This window comes from Narcine bancroftii, chromosome 10, assembly GCF_036971445.1.
Source record: "Narcine bancroftii isolate sNarBan1 chromosome 10, sNarBan1.hap1, whole genome shotgun sequence".
In the NCBI taxonomy this organism is placed as follows: domain Eukaryota; kingdom Metazoa; phylum Chordata; class Chondrichthyes; order Torpediniformes; family Narcinidae; genus Narcine; species Narcine bancroftii.
The window spans coordinates 47,596,271-47,622,086 of NC_091478.1; the positions used below are offsets into that span (position 1 = coordinate 47,596,271).

General features: G+C 50.8%; 1 protein-coding gene across 2 annotated transcripts in view; it reads left to right on the plus strand.

Annotated features, from left to right (window-relative positions):
- The first annotated feature begins 2,860 nt into the window (after window positions 1-2,860).
- tspan15 (tetraspanin 15) overlaps window positions 2,861-25,816 on the plus strand; it is a 132,990-nt gene continuing 110,034 nt past the window's right edge. For both annotated transcript variants that reach the window (XR_011345615.1, XM_069900865.1), the window contains exon 1: window positions 2,861-3,100. Coding sequence is in view for 1 of the 2 variants with exons in the window: in XM_069900865.1 (XP_069756966.1) it covers window positions 3,005-3,100 (96 nt within the window). In the remaining variant the exon portion in view is untranslated. The remainder of the gene's footprint in view (window positions 3,101-25,816) is intronic.

Below are 25,816 nucleotides of genomic sequence, written 5' to 3' on the forward strand. Positions count from 1 at the left end.
TTGTATAGGCAACATGGAGCAAATGAGGTATCTGAGGAGTATAAAAAATGCAAGAAAATCCTCAAGAAAGAAATCAGGATGGGTGAAAGAAGACATGAGGTTGCTTTGGCAGACAATGTGAAGGAAAATCCTTAGGGTTTCTACAGGCATATTAAGAGCAAAAGGATAGTAAGGAATAAAATTAGTCCCCAAGCAGATCAGCTATGTATGGAGCCAAAAGAGATTGGGGAGATCTTAAATGAGTTTTTTGCATCAGTATTTACTCAGGAAACAGGCACAGAGTCGTGGGAAGTAAGGAAAACAAGCAGTGAGGTCATAGAACCTATACAGATTAAAGAGGAGGAGATGCTTGCTGTCTTAAAGCAAATAAGGGTGGTCAAATCCTCAGGGCCTGACAAGATATTCCCTCCTTCCTTGAGGGAGGCTAGTGTAGAAATTGCTGGGTCTCTGACAAAAATATTTAACATGCCCTTATCCACAGGTGAAGTGCTGGAAGACTGGAGCTCACATTGTTCCGTGGTTTAAAAAAGGCTCCAAAATAACCCTGGAAATTATAGGTCAGTGATGTTAGTACCCTGTAGTAGGTAAATTGTTGGTCTAAAGGACTGGAGAAACAAATATTTGGATAGCCAAGGACTGATAGGGATAGTCAACATGGCTTTGTGTGGTCGGTCATGTTTAACTAATTTGACAGAGTTTTTGAGGAGGTTACCAAGGATAGTTAATGAAGGAAAGTCTGTGGATATTGTTGACATGCACTTTAGTTAGGACTTTGACAAGGTCCCACATGGCAGGTTAGTCAGGAAGGTTCAAACGTTATGTATTCATGGTGAGGTAGTAAACTGGACTCAACATTGGCTATGTTGGAGAAGCCAGAGAGTGTGGTGGGTGATTGCTTCTTAGAATGGAGACCTGTGACTAATGGTAAGTCTCAGGGATCAGTACTGGGACCAATGATCTGGATGATAATGTGATAAATTGGATCAGCAAGTTTGCAAATGACACAAAGATTGGAGATGTTGTGGACAGTGAGGATGGTTTTCAAAGCCTGCAGAGGCATCTGGACCAAATGGAAAAATGGGCTGAAAAATGGCAGATGGAATTTAATGCAGACAAGTGTGAGGTGTTGCAATTTGGAAGGACAAACTAAGAAAGGACGTACATGGTAAATGGCAGGGCACTATGGTAGAACAGAGGGATCTGGGAATATAGACACATAATTCTCTGAAATTGGCATCACAGATGGATAGGGTTGTAAAGAGAGCTTTTGGCATATTGGCCTTCATAAATCAAAGTATTGAGTATAGGAGTTGGAATGTTATCATAAAATTGTGTAAGACATTGGTGAGGCCAAATTTGGAGTATTGTGTGCAATTTTGATCACCTAACTAAAGGAAAGATATCAATAAGATAGGGAGTGCAGAGAAGATTTACCAGGATGTTGCCTGGACTTCAGGAACTGAGTTACAGGGAAAGGTTAAACAGGTTAGCATTTTATTTTCTGAAGTGTAGAAAAATGAGGGGAGATTTGATAGAGGTAGACAAAATTATGAGGGGTATAGACAGAATAAATATAGGTAGGCTTTTTCCACTGAGTATAGGTGAGGTACAAACCAAAGGGCCTGGGTTAAGGAGAAAGAGGAAAAGTTTAGCGGGACTGGAGGAGGAACTTTTTCTCACAGGTGGGAGTGTATGTGAGGTGGTGAATGTTCAATTTTAACATATAAGAAGTATTTTGACAGGTACATGGATGGAAAGGGTATGGAGGCCTATGGACTGGGTGCAGATCAATGGGACTTGCAGGAAAAAAATCTTCAGAAGTTCTAGAAGGGCCAAAGGGCCTGTTTCTGTGCTGTAATATTCTATGAATTGCAGTTGATGTTGTGACAAACCTTCCTTTCAATATATCTTCATTGTCAGTAAATTAGCAACAACATCATTGCCTGCTGACTAATTAAAGCAACCAGACACAAGCTATTTTTCACTGGCGCCATCTATTAGAGCTCAAATTCATTCCACTCCAAGCCTTTTCAAACCTTACCTAAATTCTTGCAATGGTTTCAGTACAGCCAAAATTTTATTTGTGGCCCCCTATTTGTGGTTATATAATTTTCAATATCCTAAGGAACATGAGAGTAGGAAAAAAGGTAAATGAGAAATAAAATATTTCACTTGAGTGCAATTCCTCAATCCTATGAAAAAATTGTGACACATGGAACACAACACAAGAACAGGCTCTTCACCCAGGAACTCTGCAGTGAACATGATTGCCAAATGAAACAAAATATCTGCTGCTTGCACATAAGAATCTAAGAAATAAGACTTGGGAGATAAAGGCCATAGAATATTAAAGTTGCAACTTTACCAACAGGGGTTAACCCCCCCCAACTGTGCAGAATTGTGTGAAAATCCGATCGCCACAATGGTTGTGCTGTAGAGAGTGCAGAGGAGATTGACTAGTATGTCACCTGGACTAGAGGACTTTATTATGAGTAGAGATTGGATCAGCTGGGTTTGTTTTGGATCAGCTGGGTTTGTTTTCTATGTCAGGATTCAGCCTGACCCACTGAGTTCCTCCAGCATCTCATTGCTTGCTCAGGATTCCACCTCCTTCCTGTTGGTCCATTGTTGGTTAATAATATTTTCGCTCCAGTGCTGTTTTCCCAAGCTCAGCACTTATTTCCCTTTTGCCACTTGTTAGTTCGAATTAAGAAAGTTTTTTTTACTGGAAGAACTTTTTGTGGACAGAGTTGTGTTGATGTGAGCCCAAGTCTGCCGCTTGCACTCCTCCCCACCTTGCCACTGCGAGGAACAGCAGCGGCCGCCGGGGGGCGTGCCATCTCCTCGGTGGGGGGGTTTCGTCGGAGATTGGTTGGCAGTGATGCCAGTCATCCGGTAGGCGGCCTGCTTATTGGCGATTGCCTAGAGCGCAGGTAAACTCACCTGCAGCTGCTTCCCCCCCCGCCCCTCCAACTCTTCCCTCGTCCCCCAGCCAGCGGCCGGCATGGGGAAAAAGCAAATGGGGTCGCGCAACCTCTGCCGGCGTCTCAACTACATCTGCCTCAAGTTCACCCTGGTTATCTACGCCACGGTCTTCTGGGTGAGTGTGGCCGGGAGGGCGGGGGCGGGCACGGGCACGGGCCTGGGGCGGTCGAGTCGGTGGGGCCCTCTGTGCCATTCATCTCCACTCTGTTTGGAGCTTTAAATGAGAGGGGGGGGTGGGTGAGGAGAGGGGGGGGTGGGTGGGTGAGGAGAGGGGGGGGTGGGTGGGTGAGGAGAGGGGGGGGTGGGTGAGGAGAGGGGGGGTGGGTGAGGAGAGGGGGGGGTGGGTGAGGAGAGGGGGGGGTGGGTGAGGAGAGGGGGGGGTGGGTGAGGAGAGGGGGGGGTGGGTGAGGAGAGGGGGGGGTGGGTGAGGAGAGGGGGGGGTGGGTGAGGAGAGGGGGGGGTGGGTGAGGAGAGGGGGGGTGGGTGAGGAGAGGGGGGGTGGGTGAGGAGAGGGGGGGTGGGGAGAGGTGTAAAACCTCAACGCTGGATCAACTCAGCAGATCATGCAGTGTACTTTATAGAGCCAAGATACACGATGTTTCGGGCTTGAGCCCCTCCTCAAGGTAAGGGGGGTCAGGGTGGAAATGACCAGTCACTATTTCCACAGAGATGTTGATAAAAGACCTGACCCATGGATGTTGCCTGATCTGCTGAGTATATCCTCCCCCCCCCCCCCCCCCACCACTTCTCATTGCTGCTTGAACGTGAATTAGATTGCCTTCAAGTTCATTGTGATGTTCTTTGAGGGTCAGTGAGAAGGTTTGTTTTGCCAACTGATCAATGCAGGCAGAGAGAGATAGTACAAGGTGCAGAGACAGCGGTTAGAGCATAATCAGTGTGATTTTACTGGTGTGGAGTGTGTTCAGGAGTCTGATAATGGTGAGAAAGAAGCTGTCTGTGAATATTGTGTATGACACACATGTCAAAATCAGGCCCGCGGGCCAAATTTGGCCCGTGATATAATTGTATTTGGCCCGCAAGATCATATCAAATATGTATTAGAGCTGGCCCGCTGGCCGCCGCGCCAGTATAGCGCATGCACAGCTAATACTACAAATCTCAGAATGCTTTGCAAATGCGTTGGCGCCGGCCCGTCAGCCCGCTAATCGCCCCCACCTCCTCTCTTTACTTTCATTAGCATCTGTGGCCTGTCGTCGAACTCACATGTAATAAACCCCTTACGAAAAATGGCTAAACGAAAGACAGAAAACAGGACCTTTCAAGACAGGTGGGAGGCAGACTATATGTTCATCATTTTAAAAGACAAGCCTGTTTGTCATTGAAGCAAGTTGTTATGTTTTTTGACTTGTTAGCTTGTGAAAAAAAAACATTTAAAAGGAGCTTAAAGGCTATAGAGAAATATTATTTATTGAATATTTTATTTCTCATTTGTTAATGCTTCTTCTGGAAACAGTTTAACCAAAACTATTATTAAACATTTATTTTAATTTAAAAAAAGTTTAACATTACATATGTTGAAAGAAGAGAAAACATGAAAATGTTGTTGAAAATTTTCAATAAATATTTAGTTTGGCCCACAACTTAGTCCAAGTTTTTAATTTTGGCCCTCTGTGAATTTGAGTTTGATACCCTTCGTCAACTGCCTTTCAACTCTTTGGTTGCTCTTCCAAGGGATGGTCGATGGAGGGGGAGGGGGATTTGTGTGACAGACTGAGTTGTGTTCACAACTCTCTGCAGTTTCTGTACCATGCGGTGATGCATCGTGACAGGTGGGCTTCGCCTGGCTCCTGTTGAACTCTTGTTGACACATTTATCCACGCATTTGCTACCAGTAGACGTAACTGTTCAACACACCACTTGGTTGTCCTCTCGTCCTTCATTCATACCATGTAAAATTTGGCTCATCCAAAAATTTCACCAGTACTTATCATCCATCACCTGTTTATTGGCAGACCTACTTTTAGATAAGCATAGGCATGACTTTTAAAATTCTCATCCTATGTTTTCACATCCCCGTGTGGCTTGTCTTATTTCATAGTCACGTCAAAAAGACAGGCTTTTAGCCCACCACATCCACATTTGCCAGCATTAGGTCCATAATCTGCTTTAAATTTATGCTTGTCTAGATCCTTTTAAATGTTGTGAGAGAACTCCCTTCACCTCCAGAGGGTATGCATTCCAGGTGCCAAGCACTCCTGTTGAGGAATTCTCCTCCACCCTCTGATCCCCTCTAAATATTCCACCCTTCACCGTAGAGCTTTGTCCTCTTGTCTTCGATACCCCTCCATGGTGAAAAAAGATGCTTAATATCTGCCCTATCTTTCCTCTTTTGTGTCGCCCTTCATCCTTCCCTACTCCAATGAAAATGACCTATCAAACCTCTCCTTATAAACAAAATGTATCTCTTCAGAATCCTCTCCTGTACAATCTCTTCCTTACAATGGTGTGGCGATTAGAAATTCCTAGAATACTCCAATTTTTTTCCTGTGTTAAAACTCTATCGAGTTATTTGCATTCCTCCAGATCTGTCCTCATGATCCAGATTTAATTACTACATTTGTTTTGCTTCAGCTGCCAAGACCCTCAGTTTTGGAATTTCTTCCCAAACCTTTCTCTTTTTCATTTCTTTAAGATGTCCCTTAAAAGCCTTACGTTTGACAGATCTTTTGTGCACCTGGTTTTAAGATCTTTTCGTGTTTTTTTTGGTGCGATATTTTCATTTAATAATGCTACTTTTAAATACCAAGGATATTTTGTTTCATGTGAAGCAGAATACACAAATACATGAACATCAAAAAAATTGTGCAGTTTTGGTCATCTAGCTACAGGAAAAATATCAATAAGGTTGAAAGAGTGTAAGAAGATTTATAAGGATGTTGCCCAGACTTGATGAATCGAGTTACAGAGAATAGTTAAGCAGGTTAGGACTTTATTCCCTGGGGTGTCAGAGAATGAGGGGAGATTTGATAGAGACATACAAAATTGAGAGGTGTCGATAGATAAATGCAAGCAGGATTTTTTACCCCGAGGTTAGGTGAGACAAAAATAAGAGGACATGGGTTAAGGGTGAAAGGTGAAATGTTAAAAGAGAACTTTGAGGGAACTTCCACATGCAAAGAGTGGTGAGAATGTGGAATGAATTGCCAGTTGAAGTGGTGAATGTGGGCTTAATTGTGACATTTAAGAAAAATTTTAATAGCTTCAGGGATGAGAGGGAGGGGTGTGGTCTGGGAGCAGATCAATGAGACCAGGCAGAATGAAAGTTTGGCACAGATTCTGTACTGTAGTGTTCTATGGTTCTAAAAGATGTGGAAGTTTCCATGTGCTATGTCAACTCCAGACCAAACAAATAAAAAGAAATCTTTCCATATGCTTTGCACCTTTTATTGACCTCTAGTGATCTCCAGATGCCCCACTTTACATCACAGTCAATTTTAAGTCAAGAAACAATTTGAAACAACTGATCACACATACAGCATGAAGTAAGTGGCCAAAAATGTTTGTTCATGGCAATATATTCACCAAACATGGGGACCACTTCACTCTTCTTTGGCTTGGCTTCGCGGACGAAGATTTATGGAGGGGGGAAATGTCCACGTCAGCTGCAGGCTCGTTTGTGGCTGACAAGTCCAATGCGGGACAGGCAGACACGGTTGCAGCGGTTGCAGGGGAAAATTGGTTGGTTGGGGTTGGGTGTTGGGTTTTTCCTCCTTTGTCTTTTGCCAGTGAGGTGGGCTCTGCGGTCTTCTTCAAAAGAGGTTGCTGCCCGCCGAACTGTGAGGCGCCAAGTACGGTTTGAGGCGATATCAGCCCACTGGCGGTGGTCAATGTGGCAGGCACCAAGAGATTTCTTTAGAGGAAACATGAGGGGGAACTTCTTTACTCAGAGAGTGGTAGCCTTGTGGAATGATCTTCCGGGAGAAATAGTGGCGGCGGAGTCAATTGTATTATTTAAGAAAAGGTTGGACAGGTATATGGATGAGAAGAAGATGGAGGGTTATGGGCATTGTGCAGGGAGGTGGAACTAGAAAGGGGTGTTTGGTTCGGTGCGGACTAGAGGGGCCTAATGGCCTGTTTCCGTGCTGTAATTGTTATGTTTTTTTTTGTCCTTGTACCTCTTCTTTGGTGCACCTCTGTCACGGTGGCCAGTGGAGAGCTCGCCATATAACACGATCTTGGGAAGGCGATGGTCCTCCATTCTGGAGACGTGACCCACCCAGCGCAGCTGGATCTTCAGCAGCATGGACTCGATGCTGTCGGCCTCTGCCATCTCGAGTACTTCGATGATAGGGATGAAGTCGCTCCAATGAATGTTGAGGATGGAGCGGAGACAGCGCTGGTGGAAGCGTTCTAAGAGCTGTAGGTGATGCCGGTAGAGGACCCATGATTCGGAGCCGAACAGGAGTGTGGGTATGACAACGGCTCTGTATACGCTTATCTTTGTGAGGTTTTTTCAGTAGGTTGTTTTTCCAGACTCTTTTGTGTAGTCTTCCAAAGGCGCTATTTGCCTTGGCGAGTCTGTTGTCTATCTCGTTGTCGATCCTTGCATCTGATGAAATAGTGCAGCCGAGATAGACAATAGACAATAGGAGCTGGAGTAGGCCCTTCGGCCCGTCGAGCCAGCACCGCCATTTTACAGATCATGGCTGATCACTACCATCAGTACCCCTGTCCACCCTTATCCCCATAACCCTTAACTCCTTTGCCCACTAGAGTCTTATCTAACTCTCTTTTGAACATAATCAGCGAATCTGCCTCTACCACCCTCTGTGGCAGAGCATTCCACAGATTCACACTTCTCTGGGTAAAAAAATGTTTCTCATCTCCGTCCTAAAGGGCCTACCCTGTATTCTTAAACTATGCCCTCTCGTCCTCATCTCTCCCATCATTGGGAACAAGTAATCCGACTTCACCCTGTCTATCCCCCTGATAATTTTGTATACCTCAATCATGTCCCCCCTCATCCTCCTAATCTCCATCGGATACAAGTCCAGTTTTTCTAGCCTTTCAGCATATGTCAACCCCGCCATCCCTGGAACTAACCTTGTAAATCTGCGCTGCACACCCTCTAAAGCTAGTATGTCCTTCCTCAAAATTGGAGACCTGAACTGGACGCAATACTCCATGTGGGGTCTCACTAGGGCCCTGTACAACTGCAGAAGGGCGTCTCTGTTCCTATACTCCAATCCCCTCTTTATGAAAGCCAACATGCTATTAGCCTTCTTCACAGCTTTCTGAACCTGCATGCTAGTCTTCAGTGACCGGTGAACAAGTACTCCCAGATCCATTTGCTCCTCCCCACTCCCTAGCTTGTCTCCATTTAAATAATACTCAGCTTTCCTATTATTGCCCCCAAAATGGATAACCTCACATTTGCTTACATTGAACGTCATCTTCTATTCAGCAGCCCACTCCCCCAACCTGTCCAAGTCCCTCTGCATTTTCCTGACATCCTCCTCACCCCACACCGCCACCCAGTTTCGTGTCATCTGCAAATTTGCTCAAATTATTAATAATCCCCTCATCCAAATCATTTACATAAATTACAAACAACTGAGGACCCAATACCGATCCCTGCGGCACTCCATTCGTCACATCCTGCCATCCTGAAAAAGACCCACTTACCCCAACCCTTTGTTTCCTATTTCTTAACCAATTTCCTATCCATGTCAGCACCTTACCTCCAATACCATGCTCCCTGATCTTGCCCACTAGTCTCCCGTGCGGTACCTTATCAAAGGCCTTCTGGAAGTCCAAATACACCACATCCACAGGCTCTCCCAAGTCCACCCTCTTTGTCACATCTTCGAAAAATTCCAGAAGGTTAGTCAAGCATGACTTACACTTAAGGAATCCATGCTGACTAGCCCTTATACTATTATTTCTGCTTAAGTGTTCTGCTATTACTCCTTTTACGATAGACTCCAATATCTTCCCCACCACCGACGTCAGGCTGAGTTTTGTGTGCCTGATGGAGATGTGGGGCGGCTGGTAGTCATGGTGGGGAGCTGGCTGATGGAGGACCTCAGTTTTCCTCAGGCTGACTTCCAGGCCAAACATTTTGGCAGTTTCCGCAAAACAGGACGTCAAGCGCTGAAGACCTGGCTCTGAATGGGCAACTAAAGCGGCATCGTCTGCAAAGAGTAGTTCACGGACAAGTTTCTCTTGTGTCTTGGTGTGAGCTTGCAGGCGCCTCAGATTGAAGAGACTGCCATCCGTGCGGTACCGGATGTAAACAGCGTCTTCATTGTTGAGGTCTTTCATGGCTTGGTTCAGCATCATGCTGAAGAAGATTGAAAAGAGGTTTGGTGCGAGAACGCAGCCTTGCTTCACGCCATTGTTAATGGAGAAGGGTTCAGAGAGCTCATTGCTGTATCTGACCCGACCTTGTTGGTTTTCGTGCAGTTGAATAACCATGTTGAGGAACTTTGGGGGGCATCTGATGCTCTCTAGTATTTGCCAAAGCCCTTTCCTGCTCACGGTGTTGAAGGCTTTGGTGAGGTCAACAAAGGTGATGTAGAGTCCTTTGTTTTGTTCTCTGCACTTTTGTTGGAGCTGTCTGAGGGCAAAGACCATGTCAGTAGTTCCTCTGTTTGCGCGAAAGCCGCACTGTGATTCCGGACAGAGGGTAGGCGGCGGCGGCCCCGATCCGGGCAAGAGCAAAGGGGAGGCGGCGGCCCCGGCCTCGGTCGAGTGAGGCAGGCGGATGCCCCGGTCCGGGCAGAAAGTTGGAGGCGGCGGCCCAGTCCGGGCACAGGGAAAGCAGCGGCGGCCTCGGCCCTGGTCCAGGCAGTATGGACCAACCGAGGAGGGGAGGCAGACCCCTCCAGCCCGGGTAAGAAACCTGCATAGGAGAAGGCCACTCCGATGTAAAACCTACGACCCAAGGACCTCGCTGCCACGTCCAGCTTGCTTGGCCACGGCGTAAAGGGTGGGGCCAGTACTGCGCGCATTGCACTCCACCTAAAAGCTCCTTTGCTCAGGCCCGAGGACAGGTCCACGTCCTCCCCCTCCACGTCCTCCCCTCCCACGTCCTCCCCCTCCACGTCCTCCCCTCCACGTCCTCCCCCTCCACGTCCTCCCCCTCCACGTCCTCCCCCTCCACGTCCTCCCCCTCCACGTCCTCCCCTCCACGTCCTCCCCCTCCACGTCCTCCCCCTCCACGTCCTCCCCCTCCACGTCCTCCCCCTCCACGTCCTCCCCCTCCACGTCCTCCCCCTCCACGTCCTCCCCCTCCACGTCCTCCCCCTCCACGTCCTCCCCCTCCACGTCCTCCCCCTCCACGTCCTCCCCCTCCACGTCCTCCCCCTCCACGTCCTCCCCCTCCACGTCCTCCCCCTCCACGTCCTCCCCCTCCACGTCCTCCCCCTCCACGTCCTCCCCTCCACGTCCTCCCCCTCCACGTCCTCCCCCTCCACGTCCTCCCCTCCACGTCCTCCCCTCCACGTCCTCCCCCTCCACGTCCTCCCCCTCCACGTCCTCCCCCTCCACGTCCTCCCCCTCCACGTCCTCCCCCTCCACGTCCTCCCCCTCCACGTCCTCCCCCTCCACGTCCTCCCCCTCCACGTCCTCCCCTCCACGTCCTCCCCCTCCACGTCCTCCCCCTCCACGTCCTCCCCCTCCACGTCCTCCCCCTCCACGTCCGCCCCCTCCACGTCCGCCCCCTCCACGTCCGCCCCCTCCACGTCCGCCCCCTCCACGTCCGCCCCCTCCACGTCCGCCCCTCCACGTCCGCCCCCTCCACGTCCGCCCCTCCACGTCCGCCCCCTCCACGTCCGCCCCCTCCACGTCCGCCCCCTCCACGTCCGCCCCCTCCACGTCCGCCCCCTCCACGTCCGCCCCCTCCACGTCCGCCCCCTCCACGTCCGCCCCCTCCACGTCCGCCCCCTCCACGTCCGCCCCCTCCACGTCCGCCCCCTCCACGTCCGCCCCCTCCACGTCCGCCCCCTCCACGTCCGCCCCCTCCACGTCCGCCCCCTCCACGTCCGCCCCCTCCACGTCCGCCCCCTCCACGTCCGCCCCCTCCACGTCCGCCCCCTCCACGTCCGCCCCCTCCACGTCCGCCCCCTCCACGTCCGCCCCCTCCACGTCCGCCCCCTCCACGTCCGCCCCCTCCACGTCCGCCCCCTCCACGTCCGCCCCCTCCACGTCCGCCCCCTCCACGTCCGCCCCTCCACGTCCGCCCCTCCACGTCCGCCCCCTCCACGTCCGCCCCTCCACGTCCGCCCCCTCCACGTCCGCCCCTCCACGTCCGCCCCCTCCACGTCCGCCCCCTCCACGTCCGCCCCCTCCACGTCCGCCCCCTCCACGTCCGCCCCCTCCACGTCCGCCCCCTCCACGTCCGCCCCCTCCACGTCCCGCCCCTCCACGTCCGCCCCCTCCACGTCCGCCCCCTCCACGTCCGCCCCTCCACGTCCGCCCCCTCCACGTCCGCCCCCTCCACGTCCGCCCCCTCCACGTCCGCCCCCTCCACGTCCGCCCCCTCCACGTCCGCCCCCTCCACGTCCGCCCCCTCCACGTCCGCCCCCTCCACGTCCGCCCCTCCACGTCCGCTCCCTCCGCCCCCTCCACGTCCGCCCCCTCCACGTCCGCCCCCTCCACGTCCGCCCCCTCCACGTCCGCCCCTCCACGTCCGCCCCCTCCACGTCCGCCCCCTCCACGTCCGCCCCCTCCACGTCCGCCCCCTCCACGTCCGCCCCCTCCACGTCCGCCCCCTCCACGTCCGCCCCCTCCACGTCCGCCCCCTCCACGTCCGCCCCCTCCACGTCCGCCCCCTCCACGTCCGCCCCCTCCACGTCCGCCCCCTCCACGTCCGCCCCTCCACGTCCGCCCCTCCACGTCCGCCCCCTCCACGTCCGCCCCCTCCACGTCCGCCCCCCTCCACGTCCGCCCCCTCCACGTCCGCCCCCTCCACGTCCGCCCCCTCCACGTCCGCCCCCTCCACGTCCGCCCCCTCCACGTCCGCCCCCTCCACGTCCGCCCCCTCCACGTCCGCCCCCTCCACGTCCGCCCCCTCCACGTCCGCCCCCTCCACGTCCGCCCCCTCCACGTCCGCCCCCTCACGTCCGCCCCCTCCACGTCCGCCCCCTCCACGTCCGCCCCCTCCACGTCCGCCCCCTCCACGTCCGCCCCCTCCACGTCCGCCCCCTCCACGTCCGCCCCCTCCACGTCCGCCCCCTCCACGTCCGCCCCCTCCACGTCCGCCCCCTCCACGTCCGCCCCCTCCACGTCCGCCCCCTCCACGTCCGCCCCCTCCACGTCCGCCCCCTCCACGTCCGCCCCCTCCACGTCCGCCCCTCCACGTCCGCCCCCTCCACGTCCGCCCCCTCCACGTCCGCCCCCTCCACGTCCGCCCTTCCACGTCCGCCCCCTCCACGTCCGCCCCCTCCACGTCCGCCCCCTCCACGTCCGCCCCCTCCACGTCCGCCCCCTCCACGTCCGCCCCCTCCACGTCCGCCCCCTCCACGTCCGCCCCTCCACGTCCGCCCCTCCACGTCCGCCCCCTCCACGTCCGCCCCCTCCACGTCCGCCCCCTCCACGTCCGCCCCCTCCACGTCCGCCCCCTCCACGTCCGCCCCCTCCACGTCCGCCCCCTCCACGTCCGCCCCCTCCACGTCCGCCCCCTCCACGTCCGCCCCCTCCACGTCCGCCCCCTCCACGTCCGCCCCCTCCACGTCCGCCCCCTCCACGTCCGCCCCCTCCACGTCCGCCCCCTCCACGTCCGCCCCCTCCACGTCCGCCCCCTCCACGTCCGCCCCCTCCACGTCCGCCCCCTCCACGTCCGCCCCCTCCACGTCCGCCCCCTCCACGTCCGCCCCTCCACGTCCGCCCCCTCCACGTCCGCCCCCTCCACGTCCGCCCCCTCCACGTCCGCCCCCTCCACGTCCGCCCCCTCCACGTCCGCCCCCTCCACGTCCGCCCCCTCCACGTCCGCCCCCTCCACGTCCGCCCCCTCCACGTCCGCCCCCTCCACGTCCGCCCCCTCCACGTCCGCCCCCTCCACGTCCGCCCCCTCCACGTCCGCCCCCTCCACGTCCGCCCCCTCCACGTCCGCCCCCTCCACGTCCGCCCCCTCCACGTCCGCCCCCTCCACGTCCGCCCCCTCCACGTCCGCCCCCTCCACGTCCGCCCCCTCCACGTCCGCCCCCTCCACGTCCGCCCCCTCCACGTCCGCCCCCTCCACGTCCGCCCCCTCCACGTCCGCCCCCTCCACGTCCGCCCCCTCCACGTCCGCCCCCTCCACGTCCGCCCCCTCCACGTCCGCCCCCTCCACGTCCGCCCCCTCCACGTCCGCCCCCTCCACGTCCGCCCCCTCCACGTCCGCCCCCTCCACGTCCGCCCCCTCCACGTCCGCCCCCTCCACGTCCGCCCCCTCCACGTCCGCCCCCTCCACGTCCGCCCCCTCCACGTCCGCCCCCTCCACGTCCGCCCCCTCCACGTCCGCCCCCTCCACGTCCGCCCCCTCCACGTCCGCCCCCTCCACGTCCGCCCCCTCCACGTCCGCCCCCTCCACGTCCGCCCCCTCCACGTCCGCCCCCTCCACGTCCGCCCCCTCCACGTCCGCCCCCTCCACGTCCGCCCCCTCCACGTCCGCCCCCTCCACGTCCGCCCCCTCCACGTCCGCCCCCTCCACGTCCGCCCCCTCCACGTCCGCCCCCTCCACGTCCGCCCCCTCCACGTCCGCCCCCTCCACGTCCGCCCCCTCCACGTCCGCCCCCTCCACGTCCGCCCCCTCCACGTCCGCCCCCTCCACGTCCGCCCCCTCCACGTCCGCCCCCTCCACGTCCGCCCCCTCCACGTCCGCCCCCTCCACGTCCGCCCCCTCCACGTCCGCCCCCTCCACGTCCGCCCCCTCCACGTCCGCCCCCTCCACGTCCGCCCCCTCCACGTCCGCCCCCTCCACGTCCGCCCCCTCCACGTCCGCCCCCTCCACGTCCGCCCCCTCCACGTCCGCCCCCTCCACGTCCGCCCCCTCCACGTCCGCCCCCTCCACGTCCGCCCCCTCCACGTCCGCCCCCTCCACGTCCGCCCCCTCCACGTCCGCCCCCTCCACGTCCGCCCCCTCCACGTCCGCCCCCTCCACGTCCGCCCCCTCCACGTCCGCCCCCTCCACGTCCGCCCCCTCCACGTCCGCCCCCTCCACGTCCGCCCCCTCCACGTCCGCCCCCTCCACGTCCGCCCCCTCCACGTCCGCCCCCTCCACGTCCGCCCCCTCCACGTCCGCCCCCTCCACGTCCGCCCCCTCCACGTCCGCCCCCTCCACGTCCTCCCCCTCCAAAGATGCTCACAAACTCAATCTAGCATGCTGGAACATCAGAACCATGCTGGACAATGCTGACAGCCACCAACCTGAACGTCGGTCTGCCCTCATTGCACATGAACTCCTCAGACTTGACATCGACATAGCCGCTCTCAGTGAAGTCCGCCTGGCAGATGTAGGCAGCCTCCAAGAACGCGGCGCAGGCTACACATTCTACTGGTCTGGCAAGCCTTTGGATGAACGACACCTATCTGGTGTAGGCTTCATGGTCAAGAACTCCATTGCCTCCAAACTCGAAAACCTCCCGACAGGCCACTCAGACCGGATCATGTCCATGCGACTCCCCCTTCAAAACAAGCGTCGCATCACCCTCATCAGTGTCTATGCTCCAACCCTCCAGGCGGAACCAGCAAAAAAGGACAAGTTCTACACTGACCTGCACAACCTCATTCAACGCACCCCTACAGCCGACAAGGTTGTCATCCTTGGTGACTTCAATGCTCGCGTCGGCAAAGACTCAGAAACTTGGCCAGAAATCCTGGGCAAGCATGGTGTCGGCAATTGCAACGACAATGGGCGCCTCCTGTTGGAGCTCTGCGCAGAACAGCAGCTTGTCATTACAAACACCCTTTTTCAGCAGAGGGACTGCCTGAAGACTACCTGGATGCATCCCCGATCCAAACACTGGCACCTCCTGGACTACGTCCTGGTGCGAGAAAGAGACAAACGAGATGTGCTCCACACCAGGGTCATGCCCAGCGCGGAATGCCACACTGGCCACCGGCTGGTTGGCTGCAAGCTCAACCTTCACTTCAAGCCAAAGCCCAGGAACAGTAAATCCCCCAGAAAGAGGTTCAATGTTGGAAACCTGCAGTCAGATGAAGTGAGAGGAAATTTCCAGGCAAACCTCAAAGCAAAGCTCAAGGATGCAATCCGCCTCACGGACTTGTCCCCTGAAACCCTCTGGGATCAGCTGAAGACTACCATACTGCAATCCACTGAAGAGGTACTGGGCTTCTCCTCCAGTAAAAACAAGGACTGGTTCGATGATAACAGCCAGGAAATCCAGGAGCTGCTGGCAAAGAAGCGAGCTTCCCACCAGGCTCACCTGACAAAGCCGTCCTGTCCAGAGAAGAAACAAGCCTTCCGTCACACATGCAGCCATCTTCAGCGCAAACTCTGGGAGATCCAAAATGAGTGGTGGACTAGCCTCGCCAAGCGAACCCAGCTCAGCGTGGACATTGGTGACTTCAGGGGTTTTTAACGAAGCTCTAAAGGCTGTGTACGGCCCCTCACCCCAAGTCCAAAGCCCGCTGCGCAGCTCAGACGGCAAAGTCCTCCTCAGCGACAAGATCTCCATCCTCAACCGATGGTCAGAAGTTAATATAATAGACATTTATGCTGACTGGAGAGGCTGGTTTTGTTTCACATTTTGTATCGTAAGGCAAGAAGAGAAGAAATTAACACTTTCAATTCACAATCTTAATGCACCCCAAAAAGCCTTCATTTGATATAGGGTCATGGCTGGAATCTAGTGCAGAAAGCAATCTACTGGAGGAATTCAATGGCTCAAAGAACATCAGTAGGGGAGAAAGAGTGGTGGATGTTGCAGGCCAGAACTCTTCATCAAGACTGGGTTATGGGAGTGTAGAGATAGAAGTGGCTCTTGTCATTTCTGGAATTAGAAATGAAAAGGTCCAGAGAGGGTCAAAGATCCAAAGAGGGAGTCCAAGATGAAGAGGAGTGTTAGAGATGTGAGAAGAGGTCATCAGTGAGGAATGAGGACATTTTGCCAAAGAAATGGGAAGGGAGGTGGAGGAACAAGTTGCTCTGAGGAACGAATGTTGATGAGGAACAAAATTTGTTTGGTACACCATGAATAATTTCCTTCCTTTCCCAAGTCAGTCAAGACATTCACTTCTGTAAAAGCCAATAGGGCCTCAATTTAATGCCTGCAGAGCTGTGCTTCTGAACTGGGATATTATTCTCGCTGACATGTTCTTAAGTACAGCATCGCAAATGAAATTTGAACCATGGAACTCCAAAGTGAAAGTCTTAACTCTGAGAAAGGTTAGCTAGTATGTTATTCAGTGCCTGTACTGTGTCACTAGGTGTGTCAGAGTAACACTGACCAAGTCGATAGGAAATCTACAGAACGAGCAAATCAAACAGACGAGAATTAGAGGACGTAAGTTAACTGGAGGGAAACTCTTTACAAAGAGAATGGTGGAATGAGCTGCCAGCAGAAATAGTGAATGTGGGTTCAATTTCGATGTTAAAGAAAATCTTGAATAGATACAAAGATGGGAGGGGGTATGATCTAGGCATTGGCCAATGGGACTAGTAAGAATAATAGTTTGGCACAGACAAGATGGGCCACAGGGCCTATTTCTGTGCTGTGCTGTCAGGTTCTCTCTGAGTTGATCCTGCTACCCATGAACTGTTGTACATATTGTGTCAGTGAACTGAGTAAATCTCAGCTAATAAGGGATATGTTTATAATCGGCATTGACCTTTTTTTTGGGGGGAGGTCACATGTATTATACAGAATTATAGTGTCAATGTGGGGTTAGGAGATGGAACCAAGTGCAAGTTCATTTGATGCAGGGTCATGGCTGGAAACGTAGCCCTTCCTCTCTACTCCATAGATGCTGCTTGACCCACTGCGTTCTTCCAGTAGTTTGTCTTTTTTCACTCCATATTCCAAGATCTGCAGACTTGTGAGTGTCAGTGCATCATCTCCTATGTGGACTGGGACTGGTGAAGAAGCTCCATGTTGATACAATTATGAGGAAGGCTCACCAGAGGCCATACTTTGTGAGGAGTTTGAGAAGATTCGGTATGTCACCAAAGACTCTCGAAAAGTTCTACAGGTGTACCTTGGAGAGCATACTGACTGCATTCTCTAAAAAGGGCTACGTTTCCAACCACAGTGTCTACAGATCTTTGTGATTTAATTCTGACTGGTTGCATCACTGTCTGGTTCAGAGATGCCAATGTACAGGACAGGGGGAAAAAAACTCCAGAGGTTTGTTAACTTGGCCTGAAACATCATGGGCACCAGACTTCATTCCATTGAGGACATCTGCCAGAGGCGATGTCTTAAGAAAGCAGCCTCTATCCTTAAGGACCCTCACCACCCAGGCCATGACCTCTTCACTCTGCTACCAATGGGAAAAAGGTACAGGAGCCTGAGACAAGCACTCAGTGGCACAAAGACAGCTTCTTCCCCACTGCCATCAGATTCCTGAATGAACAATGATACTGTCTTACTTTGATTTTTTTTACTTTTTATTGCATTTATTTATTTTGAAATATGGTGAAATGTTTGAACTGTGATGCTGCCACTAAACAATAAATTTAATGACGTGTGCATGACAATAAATTCAGATTCAGTTGATGAACTCTTTCCTGATACAGTTGTGAAAATTAGGTTGGTGATGCATAACATTGATACTGTGTGTCTCAAAATATTAAGTCTATGATTTAAAAACTTTGAATTAGCATGCTTAATTGCGTGAAGAAATTGTGTGTTGGGACATTCACTGTCTTGTACAATAGGTTATTTTTATAAATACTTATTCATCTGTGGGATAAGGATTATGCTGGCTACCCCTAACCCTATCTCTAAATGTCTTTGAGAAAGTAAATGTGAACTGCTTTCTTGAAACACCACAGTCCTGGCGATAATATGCTCAGTGTTGTTAATCAGGGAATTCTAGTAAATAGAAATGTTCTATAATATTATCACTGTGATGGTCTTCCCTTCTGCTGGTTGTCCTTCTCTTTCCTGATGGTTGAGGGCTTCAATTTAGGAGGTGTTGTCAAAGGAGCAAAGAGCAGTGGTTGCCATGTATTTGTAGCTGGTGCACAGTGTGCTGGCAGTAGCATGCTGCGCTCTGCTTGACAAGGTTCTTGAAAGTTGTTAGTGGGAGAGTCTAGGACCAAGGGCACATTCTCAGGTGTCATTTTAAAACAAGATGAGGAGACCTTTCTTCAGCCAGAGGGTGATGAATCTGTGGAATTCGTTGCTACAGACGACTGTAGAGTACATCAATGGGTATATTTAAATCAGAGGTAGATAGTTTCTTGATTAGTAAGAGCATCAGAAGTTATGGGGAGAGGTAGGAGAATAGGGATGAAAGAAAAAAAATACATCAGCCATGGTTCGAATGGTGGAACAGACTTGATGGCCTAAGTGGCCAATTTCTGCTCCTACATCTTGTGGTTTGATCCTTAGGAAATCTTTGACATTTCTGATTTGTACCTTGTGCTTGGAGCTCTTGCTCCCACTTGTAGGTCAAATGCAGTCTTGATGTGCAATTCTCATCCATATTTGGGCTAAGGCTGTGATTAGATCTGGAGCAGAGTACTCGTTGCAAAATGGGTGAACAGGTTATTGGTTACTAAGTGCCACATTTGGCATAGTTGGCAATTATTTTTTATTTTACAAAATAATTGTGTCTAATGCTGAAATTGGTCATCTCTCAGAGAATCTAGATGTGGTGGTACTGCAGCTGTTGTCATGGCAGTTCTGCCACTGGTGCGAACCTGGGAGGAGAGGGGAGGAGTACCTATCTTCCATCATTATTCCTTGGGGTCCAACTACCTGGCTGACCCATCCAATAGCCCTGTTCAGGTTTAAGCCACATGAAGAATGAGGCCAACAGTTTATTTTTACATTGGAGACTACAGAGGTGCATGCCCCAAGTTGTCGACACCCATGCTTGGAAGCCCAGAGTGCAGCGGACAGGCACTGAGCACCAGAACAGGAAAGGAGATTCCTAGGAGAGGAACCTCCATGATAGGAGACCACAGCAGCATATCAGTGAGGGGCTCGGCAGCCTATAGTTTGGTATTAGGCTGTGGAATACTAGAAACTGGCTTGCAGGAACCAAGTATTGGGACAGGAGTTCATGATGGTGATGATGATGAGCAGGGTTCCCAAAGGGTCTTGAATGTTCTGAGCTAGGGTCCTAGGAGGCCCATGTGGCTATGGAGGCTACGGGAGCCCAGAAGGTGGTGGCATTACAGAAGATAGCAGGATCCACGGGCACTGAAAGGATCATGTCTCTGAAAGGACCCTCTTTTGCTGCTTTCTCATCTTGATAAGGCACTGGGCTAGTGACATATTTGTGTGCCTTTACAGGACAAACAAAATAAACGTATTTTGTGTACTGACAAAGGAAACTTTAATAGCCCTTTGATCTTCTGGATGTTTGTGGAAAAACTATCATTGTCTAATGAGTCACCAGCCCAAGGTACAATGTATAGATTATGCTTGATTAAAAATCCACGCCCATCTTTCCTGCAGTATCTTCTTGGAAATCACATTTCCATCAGTACTACAGCTTTGAACTTGAATCTTAATTATTGCAGTTACAGATCATGTATGTATTTCTTTCCATTCATGCTCCAGGCTTTGGAAGGCTAACCATTTCATCCAACAAAGCTTCCCTTCTGTTGGTCAGTTGGTCATGACTGAGCTTGCCTGAAATATTCATGCAAGCTGTACACCCAAAATGTTTACCATCCTTCTGCTTCCACAGATGCCACCTGACCTGCTGAGATCCCTCCAACAGTCTGTTTTTGCATCAAATTAAAGCATCTGCAGACTCTTGTATCTCCAATTACTGTATAATTATTTAATCATAACCAGATAATCACCTTTATTGGATAATCCAGGACCCATTCTTGACCTCATCTTGTTTCTCGTCTTCATGATGCCCCAGTGTCTGAAAGCTCCACCAGTTGCCAGATAATTATTTTTAAACTGCAGTTGCTGGAAATCCGTATTACTCATCAGGTCAAGCTGCTACCAGATGTTGAATGCATGACCTCTACCATTCCATCTCTCCACCTAACCGCTTCTTTTGACTTCTGGCATGTCGCGTTGCTTTGTCGGATAAGTTGGTCATTTGATCACTGGGAAGACCAACATTATTAACTTCATCATGAACTCTGTGTCCCACGCACAAGCTCTCTGGCAAATGTCAGAGTTGAACCAGACATTTGGGGCAGCACAGTTGGTGTAGCCGTTAGCACATTATTACAGTGCCAGCAATTGGGACCAGGGTTTGAATCCTGCACTATCTGTAAGGAGTTTGTAGGTTCTCTCCTTGTTGTGTGGGTTTCCTCCAGGGGCTCTGGTTTCCTCCATCATTCGAAATGTACCAGGGTTGTAGGTCAATTGGATGTAATTGGGGGGCATGGGCTTGTTGGCCAAAAATGGCCTGTTACTTTGCTACATGTTTAAATTTGAAAAAAAAATTTAAATTTAGAATTTCCACAAACCTGACCAGGTTGGCACAGCATCAAGGGCTGAAGGTCCTAAACTATGTTCTACAAATCTGCTTTCTTTTAGCTCAATATTGTTGACCTCTCACCTGTTTACATGATCGCTTATGCCTTTATTAGCTTCCAGACAATGTCGCTTGTCTAATGGCAGATCATACACCTTGCAATCCTTCCATTTGAGAGAAGGCTTGAGAATGCAAAAACATGCACAACGACGTAAAGGCATTTAATTCCTGCAGCCATCACGCTCTTGAATGAACCCCATAATAGTGCTTTCATGCTGCCCTTGCTTAGTGTTAATTATCTTCCTTTTCAGAGTAATCTTGTACTCTGTAAATGGTGCTCTTCACACAGCTTTATCCCTAGGCCTTTTCATAGATGGCCTCTACATGGAGGCTGACTTAAAAGCCGAATGAAAAGGAATTTCATGCAGGCTCAGAAAAGCCGGCTCAGATATCCCCTTTCAGCTTGTAGGTGGCTGGGGTGTTGATGCGGCATTCAGGAGGCGTGGCTACTGGTGCCATGACACCATACATACACGCCAAACAATGGCTCACTTTGTTGCCCATAATCCCTCACGCAGCTGGAACCGCTCTGCATTTCCCTGAACAGTTCCAGCTGCATGGGGAATTATGGGTGGGGTAGATGGCCATTGCTCTGCCACGTATTGAACTGCTGGCACCGATGAGCAGCCCCAAAGGCCGAAGTGGCTCAGTGAGGTGCCGGAATCAGAACCAGGTGGCTGGACTGTCACAGCCCGCCCCTGGCCCCCTGAGGGCCACCGCTGGTCTCCCTCGCCCTGAGGGAGTCATGCAGGGAGAGGGGTGTGTGAAATGAGTCGCGTCTGATAACATCTCTGCAACATCATCAGCCTGCCCCTAGCCAGCTGCTTGCAGCGGTATTACGTTCATGCTAGGTGGCGGAGTGCTGTGTTCCGCTGCTGACCCTTCCCCCGAGAGGGATTGCATTCGACACCTTAAAACTGGCCAGGCCACGTTCATGGAGGTAGATCTCCCGGCGTAAGAGCGAAGAATCTCCGCCTTTTACATTCAGGCTTTTTGACTGTAGAAAAACCCTTCTCACTGTGCTAGGTACTTCAAGGATCAGTTCCTTTATTAAATTTTACATAAATACAAAAAAAAAGTTTGTTTTTGTTTGCCCATAAAGACATGCAAAAGGATGCTCATTTATCTGGCGTACTGACTGAGAAGCAAAAAAGACATTGACTGTCTGTGGTGCCGTTTTGAAGTTAAATAATATTTGTGTGACAGAATCTTCCCTTAACAAAGCCATCTGACTATCTTTGATTAACTCCTGACTTTCCAGTGGAAATTAATTCTGCCTTTCAAGAACTTTTCCATTAATATCCCTCTTATCCTGCACCTTCTCCTTGGTAAAATTCTATCAGGGCTCCAGCTGACATTGTCTTTGCCTCTCATAGGCAGCTAGCAACACCTCTTGGCAGCTCATGGAGAAATGGGCCCTACAGCCACCAAGTCCATACACATCTTTTTTTCCCATTTACATTAATTCCATTTGCTTGTATTTGAACCATATCCTTCTTTAGTCCTTTTCACACTGGCTAACCTGTAAGTTGGCCGTTCAATGAACTGGTTAAAGAAGCCATTTTTGCCGTTCACACTGGACCACTGTTGAATGGTTCTCTGTATCCTTTCATACTCACCGTCGACCCGGTTTTTCTTGGTTCAGTGTGAACGACCCGACCTGGCTTTAAACATGGGTAGTTCACACACCAATTAAGTGGGATCTCTAAGTCTTCTAGTTTGAGAATTTCAAACCTGGGAAAAAGACTATCAGCATTCACTTTGCCCCTTGTAATTTTATAAACCTCCAAGGTCACTCATCAGCCTCCAATGCTCGAGGAAACAAAGATTTGACTGCTGAGTCACACTAAAACCCTCTACTTCTATCACCTCCCATTACTCTAGCAACTCTTCCTCTCTGATTTACAAACTTCCTTTTCCACTAATTCCCCCCTTGGTACATTCCCCTGTGACTGCAGGATATTCTACAATTGCATCCACATCTCCTCCTCACCACCATTCAAGGCCCCTTGTGAATCTGCAAGGGTCATCAGGTGTTTCCATTGTGGCCTCCTCTGGACGCAGACCGGGAGATTGCTTTGTTGAGCACCTTTGTTGTAATGGCAGGGATCTCCCAGTAGCAAGTCATTTTAGTTTTCTGCTCTATTCCATGCTTATGTGTCTGTCCATGGTATCATGCACTGCCAGACTAAGACTGCCCACAGCCAGGTCATGCAACCTTTTACATAGCAGCCTGACATCCCGAAGCAAAAGGAGGCTGGACCTGCAGCATTACAGCATCGGCGTCCTGTGTGATGTTTAATATACACGCTGGGCAGTGATCTCGTTGCAATCTTGTTGCTGCCTTTTCAAGTCTGAATCTCCCACTAGTAAGTCACATGCATTCAATGTGATCAATGCGTCACAGCCTTCGACTGTCCTGCAATTGGGAAGCCAGGTATTCCTTTCAGACAGGAGCTGGTGCGAAATGCATTGGCTCTGATACTACCTACCTTGAAGGGATACACACGGGATGGAAATGACCCCCCCACCCATCTCTCATTCGTCATGTTCACACTGGTAAGTGAAGCGCTTAAAAGGCAGTTAAAAGTCTTTTAACGGCTGTGTAAAAGGGGTAATAGGTTTAAGGTGAGAGATTTAAGAGGAATCTGAGGGGCAACTTTTTCCACACAGTGGTTCTTATTTGGAATGAGTCACCAGAGGAAACAGTAGAAGTGGATACAATAACAATGTTCGAAAGACATTTGGACAGATAGGTGGATAGGACGATATGTACCAAATGCAGCCAAATGGGACTAGCCCAGAACGTGAACTTGGACGGTTGGGCCAAAAGGCCGTTCTGCACTGCATGAGTCAATGAGAGCTTGTGGAGTCAGTTTATTAGATCCGCTGCCCCAGGGTAGCAGAGACCCAGTGTCCAATCCTGACCTTAGGTGCTGATTTGCTGCAATGCACTTGAAAATTATAGACATTGCAGCTAAACAAGGAGAGGAGTGAATGTTTAAACAATCAAATGGATGCCAATGACAGGAGCTAATTTTGTTTCACTTTTCACAAAAGCTGCCTGAGTTCTTCAGCATTGTTTGTTTTTATTTCAAATTTCCAACACTTGCATTTTCTTAAGAGCTCCAGTATCGAAAATAAGAGGATGTTGATTTAAGGTGAAAGGAAGGAGTTTTAAAAGGAAACTGAGTGAGGGGCACATTTTTATTCACACTTGGAATGTAATCTGGGACATTTGGGCAGAGATGGAGGTTGAATATTACCATCTTTAAAAGGCATTTTAAACAAATACTTTTTTTTCTTTGGCTTGGCTTCGCGGACGAAGATTTATGGAGGGGTATGTCCACGTCTGCTGCAGGCTCGTTGGTGACTGACAAGTCCGATGCGGGACAGGCAGACACGGTTGCAGCGGTTGCAGGGGAAAATTGGTTGGTTGGGTTGGGTTTTTCCTCCTTTGTCTTTTGTCAGTGAGGTGGGCTCTGCAGTCTTATTCAAAGGAGGTTGCTGCCCGCCGAACTGTGAGGTGCCAAGATGCACGATTGGAGGTGATATCAGCCCAATAGTGGTGGTCAATGTGGCAGGCACCAAGAGATTTCTTTAAGCAGTCCTTGTACTTCTTCTTTGGTGCACCTCTGTCTCGGTGGCCAGTGGAGAGCTCACCATAGAACACGATCTTGGGAAGGCGATGGTCCTCCATTCTGGAGACATGACCCACCCAGCGCAGTTGGGTCTTCAGCAGCATGGATTTGATGCTTGCAGACTCTGCCAGCTCGAGTACTTCAATGTTAGTGATGAAGTCATTCCAATGAATGTTGAAGATGGAGCGGAGACAGTGCTGATGGAAGTGTTCTAGGAGCCGTAGGTGATGCCGGTAGAGGACCCATGATTCGGAGCCGAACAGGAGCATGGGTATGACAACAGCTCTGTACACGCTGATCTTTGTGTGTTTCTTCAGGTGGTTGTTTTTCCAGACTCTTTTGTGTAGTCTTCCAAAGGCGCTATTTGCCTTGGCGAGTCTGTTGTCTATCTCTTTGTCGATCCTTGCATCAGATGAAATGGTGCAGCCGAGGTAGGTAAACTGGTTGACTGTTTTAAGTTCTGTGTGCCCGATGGAGATGTGGGGGGGGCTGGTGGTCATGGTGGGGAGCTAGCTGATGGAGGACCTCAGTTTTCTTCAGGCTGACTTCCAGGCCAAACATTTTGGCAGTTTACGCAAAACAGGACGTCATGCACTGGAGAGCTGGCTCTGAATGGGCAACTAAAGCGGCATCGTCTGCAAAGAGTAGTTCACGGACAAGTTGCTCTTGTGTCTTGGTGTGAGCTTGCAGGCGTCTCAGATGAAGAGACTGCCATCCGTGAGGTACCAGATATAAACAGTGTCTTCATTGTTGAGGTCTTTCATGGCTTGTTTCAGCATCATGCTGAAGAAGATATCTTCTTCTTCAGCAAACAAATACTTAAATTAGCAAGATATATGCAATGTCTTGTCTGTCAATAAGGTCACCCTATGCAAAGTCAGAATCAGGATTATTGTCATGAACATGTGTCACAAAATTTGTTTTTTGGCGATAGCAGTATTGTGGATTATAGTGCAAAAATTGGTATAAATTACTTTTCCATAAAAACTATTTAAAAGTAAATTAATTGATGCAAAAGAAAAGAAAAAATTGTGAGGTAATGTCTGTAGATCATTTCCTATTCAGAAATCTGATGGAGGAATAGAAGAAGCTGTTTACCTCCTTAATGGTAGCAATGAGAAGAGGACATGGCCTCTTATGAGACTGAATTACTAAATTACTGAAAGATAATTTCTGGGTACTATTTGATAAGATTAAATGATCATTATTAGGTTGGTCTCCCTTAGCTATTACATTGATGGGACATATTAATTTTATTAAAATGAATATTTTATCTAAATTCAAGTGTTACCGATCTTTTTTTTGAAGACTTTATTTAAAATTTTATAACATGAATACAATGGAGAATTACATTTAAAGAAAAAAAAATTAAAATAGTACGATTACAATATTACATCAGAAAACTACACAAAATAACCCCCCCCGTTAATTGTAACACAATATTAATAGTCTATCTTAAAATTAGTCCAACCCTCACACCCCCAAAATAAAGAGTGAAGAGTTAATAAAATTAACAATATATGGAAAAAAATACCCACTTACAAAAA